At 42.6% G+C, this 13,470-nt stretch overlaps 2 protein-coding genes across 2 annotated transcripts; both read left to right on the top strand.

Annotated features, from left to right (window-relative positions):
• The first annotated feature begins 4,766 nt into the window (after positions 1-4,766).
• Positions 4,767-7,024, top strand: LOC117557639 (apolipoprotein A-I-like). The gene is made up of 4 exons (XM_034233558.1): positions 4,767-5,422; positions 5,531-5,581; positions 5,991-6,141; positions 6,284-7,024. Exons 2-4 carry the CDS (start codon positions 5,542-5,544, stop codon positions 6,846-6,848), a joined length of 756 nt encoding a protein of 251 aa, XP_034089449.1. The 5' UTR covers positions 4,767-5,422; positions 5,531-5,541; the 3' UTR covers positions 6,849-7,024.
• A 3,857-nt stretch (positions 7,025-10,881) lies between these two features.
• LOC117557649 (apolipoprotein A-I-like) lies at positions 10,882-12,988 on the top strand. Its single transcript, XM_034233571.1, has 3 exons — positions 10,882-10,921; positions 11,802-11,952; positions 12,095-12,988. Exons 1-3 carry the CDS (start codon positions 10,882-10,884, stop codon positions 12,636-12,638), a joined length of 735 nt encoding a protein of 244 aa, XP_034089462.1. The 3' UTR covers positions 12,639-12,988.
• Positions 12,989-13,470: the final 482 nt, after the last annotated feature.

Here is a 13,470-nt window from a genome sequence, read left to right as displayed (position 1 = left end):
TTCCAAACATTTGGACTACCTATGTTGCAAATGTATTATCTTTTCAATTTACACACGGCATCTATTGCACGTCTGTCCGTCCTGGGAGAGGGATCCCTCCTCTGTTGCTCTCCCTGAGGTTTCTCCCATTTTTCCCTTTAAACTGTGGGTTTTCTCTGGAAGTTTTTCCTTGTACGATGTGAGGGTCTAAGGACAGAGGGTGTCGTATTGTCATACTGATATTCTGTACAAACTGTGAAGACCACTGAGACAAATGTAACATTTGTGATATTGGGCTATATAAATAAACATTGATTGATTGATTGATAGTTAGTGCATGAATTACTATTGCAACAAATGTGTTAATTTTCTTCATTATTAGTCGATTTTTTTTGGACGAATGCTCCGGGCCAGTGGTTACAATGGTGGGGCCAGTAATAATACAATTCCACCGGCCCGAAGGCATTTTACCCTTAATGTCTACCTCTGCGTTAAGTCACTAGCACCCCCCCTCCGTCGACAATTTACTAGCGGTATTCTTGCGGTACCGCGGTGGGCCGGCGGTACCGAAGTGGGCCGGTCGAGAGTCCCGGGCTGATTTGTTGTCCCAGTCCGCCCCTGGGCAGGCGTCACTTTCGTTCAAAGCATCTGAAGATGCCCTCTGTCACAGTGGCTCCTTATAGACATAAGACACGACCTCCTCCTCTGTCGTGTCAGATAGTTTACTGTATTACCTCATGCTTCTAGTTGAATCTCTGTTTCACTTCCCCGTCCGTCCTCTGCCTCTTTACCCTGGAGGTTCAGTAAAGAGAGGCTCAGCATTTTGGGTTGTTGCAGCCTGTGACCTTAGTTGGTACGTGTAGTTTGATCATTGTGGTCCATCACGTCTGCAATACATGAACACAACATATATCATTTATGTCTGTTATGGAACTGCATCTTAGTAGCTTATTTGGTTGATTGTCACACAATATTAGACATGTTCCTAAAACAAAACAAAAAAGTGACACCTCAGCCTGTACTTGAAATTGCATCAACTTGTTTAATCTAATGGATTACCATTTTATCAGAGAAAATTAAAATGTTAACCACAAGAAGAAAGCTGATCTACTCATTTATGTACAGTCTCCCAATCACTCAACACACAGTTGACCCTTTTGGGTTATCACACACTAATGTTATCATGTTCTCACACTAATTATCTGACCAGGACAACACTTCAAACTGTGTTCCTGTGTAAAGTGGATTTTCTGAGGAAAAAATGACTCTTTGATTGACAACAACCAGGCCACGTCCTAAAGGGCAAAGGGCAGTGATGAAGCTTGTATTTCATAATAACTAATGCAAGCTTAAAGGCCCTGTCACACTGTCCCGAAATTGACACCCGATGGACACACGAATATGGAATTGTGAATTTCGCACGAAGATGGCCCCGAACCACACACAAAGGCAACATTTACATTACATTTAAGACATACAACTGCAATGAAAGTACCAAAACAATTATGTTACAGTACTATGATACTGTACTGATATCTTCAGACTTTGTTCTTTACTTTATCCGTCGTTATATGTAGAAAATATTACGTTTTCTCCGTAATGTTGTTTCCATAACAACAACAACTTCCTGTCAACTGTCCTTCAAAATAATATATTATATCCTTTTTAGTTTCACAGAACACAAATTGGGTTATTTACATAATATATTTACATGATTTTGTTGTGCAATAAAACAACCCGATGGACACACGATAAAGGAAATGTTCAAATTCGGCTGTGATCGTGGGAACATCGGGCCATTCGTGAGGGCATCTTAAGCCTTCGTATGACCGCCGGTGGAGTTTCTCAGGCTCCGGCAGCAACTTCGCGAGCGGTGGCAAAATCTTTGGCATGCCAAAAAATTGCCGAAGGACCTTGCGAAGGTTCATTTTCGTGTTGAATTCGTGTGTAAATGTTGCCCTTCGTAAGGCCATCGTGAGGGCATCTTGTTATCATCGGTGCCATCGGGCATTCGCCCCGATCAGAGTGAGGGCGAATGCACCGATGATAACACGAAGATGACACGATTTGACAAGATGCCCTCACGAGTGCCTTACGAAGTTGCCGCTCACGAAGTTGCTGCCGGAGCCTGAGAAACTCCACCGGCGGTCATACGATGGCTTAGATGCCCTCACGAATGGCCCGATGTTGCTACGATCACAGCCGAATTTTAACATTTCCTTTATCGTGTGTCCATCGGGTGTCAATTTCGGGACAGTGTGACAGGGCCTTAAACAAACACTGATATGTCATTACTGGTAGCAATGCATATTTGTTTTGTAAAAGCACAGTGTTTATTTTAATTAAAACTACCTAAAAGAAAAGAAAATTACTACATGTAGGCCTATTAATTACCATTTCTGTAAATGTGACAGTGTAAGCCGAGCGTTTGATGTATCAAAACCAGTGATTTACAGACAGAGCATTTCAAGACACAAAAAAGACAATGACAGAAACCTAATACGGACGTTCTCAGGACAATACCGAAGCAATGCAGAGCAACAAGAAGCAGAAAACAAAAGTACAGTAACATATACAATAAAGAGTCAATACCACGCCACAACATTAAAACAAACAAATACAATCAACAACTAATTTCTACATGTAGCAAGCAATGTTTAGCAACACAACACAGCCAGGCACCATGGATTAGAGCCAGTTTTAGATAAAGTAGTGATCTTACTGGGAATAGGGAAGTTCCATTTTCTTGACGATCATGTCATCATGTCTGCAGCAGGCTATTACCCACCCAGTTCAGTCACAATAGCTGCTGGATATACACACATTACCACCCAACTTCACAAGTTTGCTGTTATAACCTATAACACTATGAACAAAATGCTGCATCTCCCATGAAGTTTGAGTTTTTTGACAAAAAGATATGCCATCAACATTAATACAGACTGTTAATACATTTGCTTGACGATAGACTTAAACTAATTAAATCCTTGATTTACCTTATAACCGGATATCTCAAAGCCAGTGCCTATCTCTTTTTGGAACCCGATACATACATTTAGAAATGCAAGAAGCCACAACTTATCATAAGGACTAAAAAAGAAGGCAGTGTCGAGGGTTAAGTTGTTTCTACGAGTTGTTCAAGCAGCAATTCTATAGACTAAGGCCGGTTTTGCATGGGCGCTATGCGTATTTTGAATACCAAAAGAAGTAGAATATATATACATATCAAGTTTAGCGCACTTGTATAACTGTCTTAGAATACTGTCATGGCAAAATTATAACAATCGTTTCATTAAAATGTTACATTTTCAGGTCTAAGACATTGTGAGTAGGAGCTTATCCTGTCTATAGAAAAAATTGATGAAACTAAAATGTTGCATATATAGTATGCCTTGTGTGAAACTGAGGCTACTTTGTCCTCTGAAAGCTGACGATGTTGTTGTCTGCAGACCTTTGGCCAAACTGACTCATAGGACTCATAGCATGACACAGACTAGAACCATAAGCTGTGCCGTTGGTTGGCGACATGGAAAGCTAATAGTGACAATAAATCAACCACTATAAATCTAATCAGAGCTGGACATCAGAGACATAAGGAGAGGGATTTGCTATTCTTGGCAAAGCGTTATCTGTGGCGACGCAGAAATAACATAAAAGTGATTACAATAATAATAATAGATTCAATTTGTATAAAGCGCCTTTCAAGGGACCCAAGGCCTCTTTACATGGTGAACAAACAAACAAACAAAAAAACAAAAGGGGCAAATAACAAAGTAAAACCTTTTAAATTAAATAAATAGCAGTAGGAGCAGAAGCAGGGGGACTGTGATGGATTAGGGGTCAAAGGCCATGGTGAGTTTTTAATGATGACTTGAAGATGTCCAGGGAAGCAGCATTGCGGATCTTTCAGTGCATTCCAGATGGTGGGGGCCGCAACACTGAGCGCCCGGTCACCAACAGTTCGGAGCCGAGAGCGGGGAATGGAGAGCAGGCCCGTGTCTGAGGACCGCAGACTCCGGGAAGGGGTGTAGGGATGGAGGAGGTCCGATAAGTACTGGGGGGCGAGGGCATGGAGAGAATTGTAAGTGAGGAGGAGTGTTTTGTACTGAATCCGGGACTTGACCGGCAGCCAGTGAAGGTGGATTAGGGTGGGGGTGATGTGTTGCCAGGGCTTGGTGCGGGTGAGAAGCCTGGCAGCAGAGTTGTGGACGTACTGTAATCTCTCCAGGGCTTTGCTGGGAACCCCAAACTGGACTCCATTGCAATAGTCGAGGCGGGAGGTGATGAAAGCGTGTATGAGTGTATCTGCCATGGAGTCAGAGAGTGAAGGCCGTAGTCTGGATATGTTTTTGAGGTGTCATGAGAGTAACAGCTGGCGAAATTACAGCCTCGCCTACTGATTTCAAATGTGTGCTCTAAAATGATATTTATAAATGACTATTATCATTAATATAAGCAAGACAATAAATGGCAAAGATATGTAGAAAATAAACGTATTTGAGATACGTTCATAACGAACGTAACGTGGGAGAAAATAAGTTTCTAGCTAAACGTAATTGAGAATGCAGTTTTGTTCTGTGGGAACGTAATCTTTAGGAGACAGGGTTGTCATAATACATTCTGATGAAAAATACAAATGATTATGAATACAAATAAAATAAAAGAAGCCTCCCGTGAGTTACCACAAGCTATAAAGTAGATTTTAAAAACGTTTAATATAATAAAAGCTCACTGTAGGACATTGTAGAAATGCGTGTGTGTACCACGACAAAGGAGCCTCATTCACTTTACATTGGGGTTGTTTGCGTGGTGCAGACACGTATATGTAGCAAAGTTTGTGACTCCACCACGCAATGCGGTGTTAAGGAGTATTGGTTGAGTCATGCATTCTGGTGAGATCAGGTTGGTCCAAGCCCAGAGCCTTGAGGTACACCTTGGTTGACTGAGGCCGAAGGGGAACTGCAGTCACTGATGGTGACAAAGTGTTTCCGGTTTGAGAGGTAGGACTCAAACCAGGCAAGAGCTGTGCGACTGACATACCTTTGAGGACAGGAGGGCTTTTGAGGACAAGGTCCATTCAAGGTTACACTTGAGGATTTAGTCACACTCTAACACAGAGGAAACACACATAATCAGGCCAAATAATTATAAAAAGGCACATGACTAAATCAATACTGTTTGGAAGATGATAACTGACATATGAAACTGTCTAAAATAACTGATTTGCTTGGTGTGTCTGTGCATTGGTTTAACAATATCGGGTTGTGCATGATTGCTGCGTGGTGCCTGGCACTGAGTTTCTGTGAGGATAGCAGGGTGAGGCAAGGTGACAGCAAGACACTCACCCCTGGACTTTGGGATCATTAGAGTCCGGATTGCTTTATAAGCTGCAGAACCTCACAAGCAGTACCAAGTGGATTTGCCGATACAACAACAAACTCAGGTGAGATGATGAAGGATTGCCTCGGAGTAGCTTCTGAATTTTTTCTTTTTAAACTAAATCTCAGTGAACATGCTTTGCTAATTATCTTTGTATCTCCTTGTTATTAAGATATAAGAGCCATGAAGGTCCTTGTTGTGCTCGTCCTTGCCGTTTTCACAGGTGACTATGGTGGAAAAATATCCCGTTTTGGAGCGTGACATCAACTGGTACACTCAAGTCAAAAGACTTCAAGGAAAAATATAGAATTGCAATGAGATTTTTGGACAATTGAAATCATTGGTCCACCCAGCAATACCTTGGATAGGAAATTAACCGATTCACACACACATTAATACACTGGTGTGTACTGATATGGAACCTTGTATGGGTGACCACATAAGGAGCCAGACTGCTCATCATCTAACCTAATGCTCATTCACACACACTCACACATGCCTCTGGGATTTGGAAGTTAGTGCCACTTTACCTCCTTCGGAATATTTTTTGTGTTAAAATACCTGAAAACACTCTGAAATATTTTGAACCTTCCAACTGTTCTTCAAAACTGTTTTTTCTGTCTGTTCAACAGGCTGCAATGCCAACATCTTATATGCTGATGCACCCAAGCCACAGATTGAATTGCTGACTGAGGTCTTCTTGGACTATGTCGCCAAGGCAACAGAGACAGCTGATGACACCCTCCAGATGATCAATAAATCACCGTTTTTCCAGGGTGTCAAGTAAGTCTAGACAAGACCATTGTTACCATTGTCGACATTCTAATGATGCAAACAAAAAAAGGTATACTGCAAACTGATATGCAATTTTTCCTCACTGAATTCGAATTAAAGGTAACATCCCATTTGTCTCGCTCCTTTCTAGTGAACATCTGGAAGAAACTAAATGTGTGGCCGCCCATTCTTTGTTCTTCATGCACGAGATGCTTCCCCCTGCAAGTCAGGACATGTTCCACAAAGTCATCAGAGAGGCCAAAGAGCTGAAGGGTCGTGTGGAAAGGGAGCTGGCCGCTGCCCAGGACATCATGAAGCCCTACACTGACAACATGGAGGTCCAGATCCAGCAGAGAGTGGAGCAGCTCAAACAGAAGCTGGCCCCCTACGCTGAGTCCATTGACACCGAGGCTGTGAGAGCCACCCTGGAGCAGAAGAGCGAGGAGCTGAAGCAGAGTGTGAAGGACCTGCAGGCTCAGCTCGGGCCCTACATCGATGACCTGAAGCTGAAAGTGGACCAGCACCTGCAGGACTTCCAGGAGCGTGTGGCCCCCGTGGCCGAGCGGGTTCAAGATCAGCTGATACAGAAAGCCATTCAGGTTCGAGATATGGCCGCCCCATACGTTGAGGATCTGAGAGTAAATCTGAACCCCTACTCCCAGGACCTCCAGGCCCGCCTCACCTCCCTCTACGAGGCCAACGCCAAATCCAAATAAGTCAACCTCCCCCTCACCTTAAAGGGAAAGAAACTGCATCAACAGAAACACAATAATCTGACCCCGGGACACAAAATGAACAAAACGACAACACAAGCTAACCAGTTATAGATCTTTAAAGAAAATAATGATTTGGAGGTTACGAACTGTGTTAGTAAATTAATGAAAAGGGAACATAGATTGGTAGATTCTGAAAATCTGAAAATCAGATGTTTTTTCTGCATTGTGAAATCAGACTGGGGAAAGTGGACATGAAAAACAAAAAAGACAAATTGAAGCAGAAAACACATTATGAGCTGCACTGAAGCTCATGAGTTTACTTTGCATCACCTATAATTACTCGTGAAAGCAAGACAGGTGAAAACATTTGGTAACTAAAGTGTACTGAATAAATGTTGTGTAATATACATTCTTAAGTAAGAAACTAATGATTGTCTTTATAGAAAATAAAAGAAAGTTATTTTGAAAAGAAGAACATACTAAAAGAGACTGGCATGTTTTTCATAACTTAGTCACTCTGTATCTCCTGTCCACAAGTGAAACCAACACGTACTCAACACGTTGGATCTAGATTGTGAAAATAAACAAGTTGTACAAATATTAAGTTGTGTTTACTACAGAGGGCTACAAAGGGTTTTATCTGAGACTTAATTAGCAAGGTTTAGAGGTTCTGGTAGGTATTGTTTTTTAAAGTCTTGACGGAGCCAGGATAGTTCTTATCCCTGATTTCAGACTTTGTACTGTAGCATCATTTTAAAACCCAGGCATGATGAGAGTGGTATTCATCTTCTTATTTATATATGCAAGACTGCTAACCAACGTACTTCTAAACATGTGCAGCTAATCCTTAGATTATGTCATTACTGGTAGCAATGAATATTTGTTTTGTAAAAGCACATTGTTTCATTTAAATTAAAACTACCTAAAATACAAGGAAATTACAACATGTATTAATTACCATTTCTGTAAATGTGACAGTGTAAGCCGAGCGTTTGATGTGTCAAAACCAGTGATTTACAGACAGAGGATTTCAAGACACAAAAAAGACAATGACAGAAACTAAATACGGACGTTCTCAGGACAATACCGAAGCAATGCAGAGCAACAAGAAGCAGAAAACAAAAGTACAGTAACATATTAACTAAAGAGTCAATACCACACCACAACATAACAACAAATAAATACAATCAACAATGTCTATTAATTTCTACAGGTAGCAAGCAATGTTTAGAATCAAAACACAGCCAGGCACCATGGATTAGAGCCAGTTTTAGATAAAGTAGTAAGCTTTTACTTGGAATAGGGAAGTTGTAGTTCCATTTTCTTGACGATCATGTCATCATGTCTGCAGCAGGCTATTACCCACCCAGTTCAGTCACAATAGCTGCTGGATATACACACATTACAACCCAACTTCACAAGTTTGCTGTTCTGACCTATAACACTATGAACAAAATACTGTATCTCCCATGAAGTTTGAGTTTTTTGACAAAGAGATATTCCATCAACATTAATACGGGAATGTGTTTCAAATAGGTGCAACAGACCTTGAGACGAACGACTTAAACTAAGGGCATTTCTAAAGGCAAAATGTTCAAGCTAATTAAATCCTTGATTTACCTTATAACCGGATATCTCAAAGCCAGTGCCTATCTCTTATTGGAACCCGATACATACATTTAGAAATGCAAGAAGCCACAACTTATCATAAGGACTCAAAGAGAAGGCAGTGTCGAGGGTTAAGTTGTTTCTACGAGTTGTTCAAGCAGCAATTCTATAGACTAAGGCCGGTTTTGCATGGGCGCTATGCGTATTTTGAATACCAAAAGAAGTAGAAAATATATACATATCAAGTTTAGCCCACTTGTACAAAAGTCTTAGAATACTGTCATGGCAAAATGATGACATTTGTTTCATTAAAATGTTACATTTTCAAGTCTAAGACATTGTGAGTAGGAGCTTATCCTCTCTATAGAAAAAATTGATGAAACTAAAATGTTGCATATATAGTATGCCTTGTGTGAAACTGAGGCTACTGTACTTTGTCCTCTGAAAGCTGACGGTGTTGGTGTCTGCAGACCTTTGGCCAAACTGACCCATAGGACTCATAGCATGACACAGACTAGAACCATAAGCTGTGCCGTTGGTTGGCAACATGGAAAGCTAATAGTGACAATAAATCAACCACTATAAATCTAATCAGAGCTGGACATCAGAGACATAAGAAGAGGGATTTTACCAATCCTGGCAAAGTGTTATCTGTGGCGACGCAGAAATAACATAAAAGTGATTACAATAATAATAATAGATTCAATTTGTATAAAGCGCCTTTCAAGGGACCCAAGGCCTCTTTACATGGTGAACAAACAAACAAACAAACAAACAAAAGGGGCAAATAATAAAGTAAAACCTTTTAAATGAAATAAATAGCAGTAGGATCAGAAGCAGGGGGACTGTGATGGGTTAGGGGTCAAAGGCCATGGTGAACAGGTGAGTTTTTAATGATGACTTGAAGAAGTCCAGGGAAGCAGCATTGCGGATCTCTCCGTGTATTCCAGATGGTGGGGGCCGCAACACTGAGCGCCCGGTCACCAACAGTTCGGAGCCGAGAGCGGGGAATGGAGAGCAGGCCCGTGTCTGAGGACCGCAGACTCCGGGAAGGGGTGTAGGGATGGAGGAGGTCCGATAAGTACTGGGGGGCGAGGGCATGGAGAGAATTGTAAGTGAGGAGGAGTGTTTTGTACTGAATCCGGGACTTGACCAGCAGCCAGTGAAGGTGGATTAGGGTGAGGGTGATGTGTTGCCAGGGCTTGGTGCGGGTGAGAAGCCTGGCAACAGAGTTCTGGACGTACTGTAATCTCTCCAGGGCTTTGCTGGGAACCCCGGACTGGACTCCATTGCAATAGTCGAGGCGGGAGGTGATGAAAGCGTGCAGTGTTTCTGCCACGGAGTCAGAGAGTGAAGGCCGTAGTCTGGAAATGATTTTGAGGTGGTAGAAAGCAGATTTGGTGACAGATTTGATGTGAGCTTGGAAGGAGAGGGTGGTGTCCAGGATGACTTCCAGGTTGAGGACTTCAGTGGACGGAGAGATGGAGCAGCCGTCAATGGAGAGGAGCCGATCTCCGACCTTCCGGAGCTGCGCCTTGGGAGCCACAATCATGAGCTGTTATATTGCTCTTTAGTTTGAGCAGGTTTGATGACATCCAGTTTTTTATATCCTGTAGGCAGTTGACAAGGGGTTGAAGGGGGAGCTGAGTGGATGGTTTGGTGCAGAGATCGAGCTGTGTGTCATCAGCGTATGAGTGAAAGCTGAGACCATGGTGGCGGAGGATTTGACCAAGTGGGTTTATGTAAATGGTGAAGAGGAGGGGTCCAAGCACAGAGCCTTGAGGTACACCTTGGTTGACTGAGGCCGAAGGGGAACTGCAGTCACTGATGGTGACAAAGTGTTTCCAGTTCGAGAGGTAGGACTCGAACCAGGCAAGAGCTGTGTGACTGACATACCTTTGAGGACAGGAGGGCTTTTGAGGACAAGGCCCATTTAAGGTTACACTTGAGGATTTAGTCACACTCTAACACCGAGGAAACACCCATATTTAGGCCAAATAAATATAAAAAGGCACATAACTAAATTAATACTGTTTGGTAGAAGATAACTGACATATGGAACTGTTTAAAATAAATGATTTGCTTGGTGTGTCTGTGCATTGGTGCAACAATCTGGAGTTGTGCATGATTGCTGTGTGGTGTCTGGCACTGGGTGTCTGTGAGGATAGCAGGGTGAGGCAAGGTGACAGCAAGATACTAGCCACTGTACTTTGGGATCATTAGAGTCCGGATTGCTTTATAAGCTGCAGAACCTTACCGGCTCAACACAAGCAGTGCCAAGTGGATTTGCAGATACAACAACAAACTCAGGTGAGATGATGAAGGATTGGCTCGGAGTAGCTTCTGTATTTTTTCTTTTTAAACTAAATCTTAGTGAACATGATTTGATAATTTTGTATCTCCTTGTTATTAAGATATAAGAGCCATGAAGGTCCTTGTTGTGCTCGTACTTGCCGTTTTCACTGGTGAGTACTGTGGAAAAATATCCCTATTTGTTTTGGAGCGTGACGCTCAAGTCAAAAGACTTCAAGGAAAAATATAGAATTGCAATGAGATTATTGGACCACTCAAATGACTTTTGAATAACACCCAGAAATTCCTTGGATGTGAAATTAACCGATTCACACACACATTAATACATGTGTACTGATATGGAACCTTGTATGGGTGACCATATAAGGAGCCAGACTGCTCATCATCCAACCTAATGCTCATTCACACGCACTCACACATGCCTCTTGGATTTTGTTAGGGATTAATTTTGTCTTTACTCCTAGACATTTAACCTTATTTTGTGTGTTGACATTTACGACCATCCCTGCTTCTAATCTCCCGTAAGGAATGTGTTAATGCAGTCGTATGTTGATACTAGGTTTTATGGCCTGACCTGCAGGGCATAGGGGGGTTTTGCGAGTGTGAGAGCACTGGCTTTCTAAGATTCACAGATGTGAGAGACATCTCCTGTGTCTGTAGATATCTACGCCCATCCCCAATATGTGGATTTGAGTCTCTGTAAACTAGTTAAAAGGTCTACCAAGATGTGAGGCTGATCATATTTGACATGGCAAACCACCCGTGCAGTCAGAACCTTGCAGTGTGACTTGTGATGTGAATTTCTCCGGCTGATGCTTGTATTAAATATCAGTGTTTGACATCAGAACTCCTGCTCGTCCCGTGTCTCCTTCATGAGTCGGTGACTCCCACTGCATTGCTACACAGAAGTTTCCTCCACAAATTTGGATTTGGATTCCTTCTGAATATTTGTTGGGTTAAAATACCTGAAAACTCTGAAGTATTTTGAACCTTCCAACTGTTCTTCAAAATGTTTTTATTTCTGTTCAACAGGCTGCAATGCCAACATATTCTATGCTGATGCACCCAAGCCACAGATTGAATTGCTGACTGAAGCCTTCCATGACTATGTTGCAACGGCAAAAGAGACAGCTAAAGACACCCTCCAGATGATCAATAAATCACAGTTTGGCAAGCATGTCAAGTAAGTCTAGACAAGACCATTGTTACCATTGTCGAAATTCTAATGATGCAAACAAAAAAAAGTATACTGCAAACTGATATGCAATTTCTCCTCACTGAATTCAAATTAAAGGTAACATCCCATTGTTCTCGCTCCTTTCTAGTAACCGTCTGGGAGAAGGGTTCATGGTGGCCTTCTATTTTGCCTCCGCCGTGCACAAGCAGCTTCCCCCTGCAACTAAAGACATGATCCACAAAGTCAACAGAGAGACCAGGCGTGTGGAAAGGGAGCTGACCCCTGTCCTGAAGCAATACACCGACAACATGGAGGCCCAGATCCAGCAGAGAGTGGAGCAGCTCAAACAGGAGCTGGCCCCCTATGCTGAGTCCCTTGACACCGAGGCCCTGAGAGCCGCCCTGGAGCAGAAGAGCGAGGAGCTGAAGCAGAGTGTGAAGGACCTGCAGGTTCAGCTCGGGCCCTACACCGATGACCTGAAGCTGAAGGTGGACCAGCACCTGCAGGACTTCCAGGAGCGCATGGCCCCGGTGACCGAGAAGGTTCACCGTCAGCTGATTCAGAGAGCCAATCAGGTGCAAAAGATGGCCGCCCCATACGTTGAGGATCTGAAAGTAAAGCTGGACCCCTACGCTCAGGTCCTCCAGGCCCGCCTCACCTCCCTCTACGAGGGCTACGCCAAATCAACATAAGTCAACCTCCCCCTCACCTTAAAGGGAAAGAAACTGCATCAACAGAAACACAATAATCTGACCCCAGCACACAAAATGAACAAAACGACAACACAAGCTAACCAGTTATAAATGTTTTAAGTATATGAAGTACATTATGTTAAACATATAAATACATCATATTAAGTGTTGTCTCTTCCTATTTTATGGATATAATGTTAACATTTGAAACATAAACTTGCAAGCCCGCCTCCTCACCCACACCCGCTCCCGAGACCACATCACTCCCGTCCTCCAGAACCTCCACTGGCTCCCCGTCCGTCAAAGAATCAACTTCAAAGTCCTCCTGATTACTCACAAAGCCCTCAACAATCAGCCCCCCCCCCCCCTACCTCACAGACCTGCTGCACCACCCACACCCCTCCCTGCTGCCTCTGCTCATCAGAAGCCAACCTCCTATCCATCCCCACCCGCATCAATCACCGGACCTGGGGGGACAGAGCCTTCTCCGTCGCTGCCCCCTCCCTCTGGAACTCACTCCCACAACCCATCAGAGACTGCACTGACCTCACCACCTTCAAAACACTCACAAAAACTCACCTCTTCAATCTGGCTTTTAATGTGTGATTGTTTTTGTATTATTTGACTTTAACTTTAACTATATATTTATTTGTTGTTCCTTTATTTTATTTTATCTTCACTATATCTGTAAAGCGTCTTTGAACACCTGTAAAAGTGCTAACAAATTAAATCTATTATTATTATTATTATTATTATTAAGTCTTTTGTGTTTTTTACAAAGATGTGAAATTAGTTTCGGTTAGGTTTGATGATGTAAAATGTTTTCTTGCAA

This window comes from Gymnodraco acuticeps, unplaced genomic scaffold (genome assembly GCF_902827175.1).
Source record: "Gymnodraco acuticeps unplaced genomic scaffold, fGymAcu1.1, whole genome shotgun sequence".
Taxonomy (NCBI): domain Eukaryota; kingdom Metazoa; phylum Chordata; class Actinopteri; order Perciformes; family Bathydraconidae; genus Gymnodraco; species Gymnodraco acuticeps.
Note: the sequence above shows the minus strand (reverse complement) of the source record. Positions and strands in the feature narration are given on the sequence as shown.

Coding starts and splice junctions, on each gene's coding strand:
- LOC117557639 (XM_034233558.1), top strand. CDS start 5,542: ATGAAGGTCCTTGTTGTGCTCGTCCTTGCCGTTTTCACAG. Junction 5,582..5,990: donor CGTCCTTGCCGTTTTCACAG/GTGACTATGGTG, acceptor TCTGTTCAACAG/GCTGCAATGCCAACATCTTA. Junction 6,142..6,283: donor CCGTTTTTCCAGGGTGTCAA/GTAAGTCTAGAC, acceptor GCTCCTTTCTAG/TGAACATCTGGAAGAAACTA.
- LOC117557649 (XM_034233571.1), top strand. CDS start 10,882: ATGAAGGTCCTTGTTGTGCTCGTACTTGCCGTTTTCACTG. Junction 10,922..11,801: donor CGTACTTGCCGTTTTCACTG/GTGAGTACTGTG, acceptor TCTGTTCAACAG/GCTGCAATGCCAACATATTC. Junction 11,953..12,094: donor CAGTTTGGCAAGCATGTCAA/GTAAGTCTAGAC, acceptor GCTCCTTTCTAG/TAACCGTCTGGGAGAAGGGT.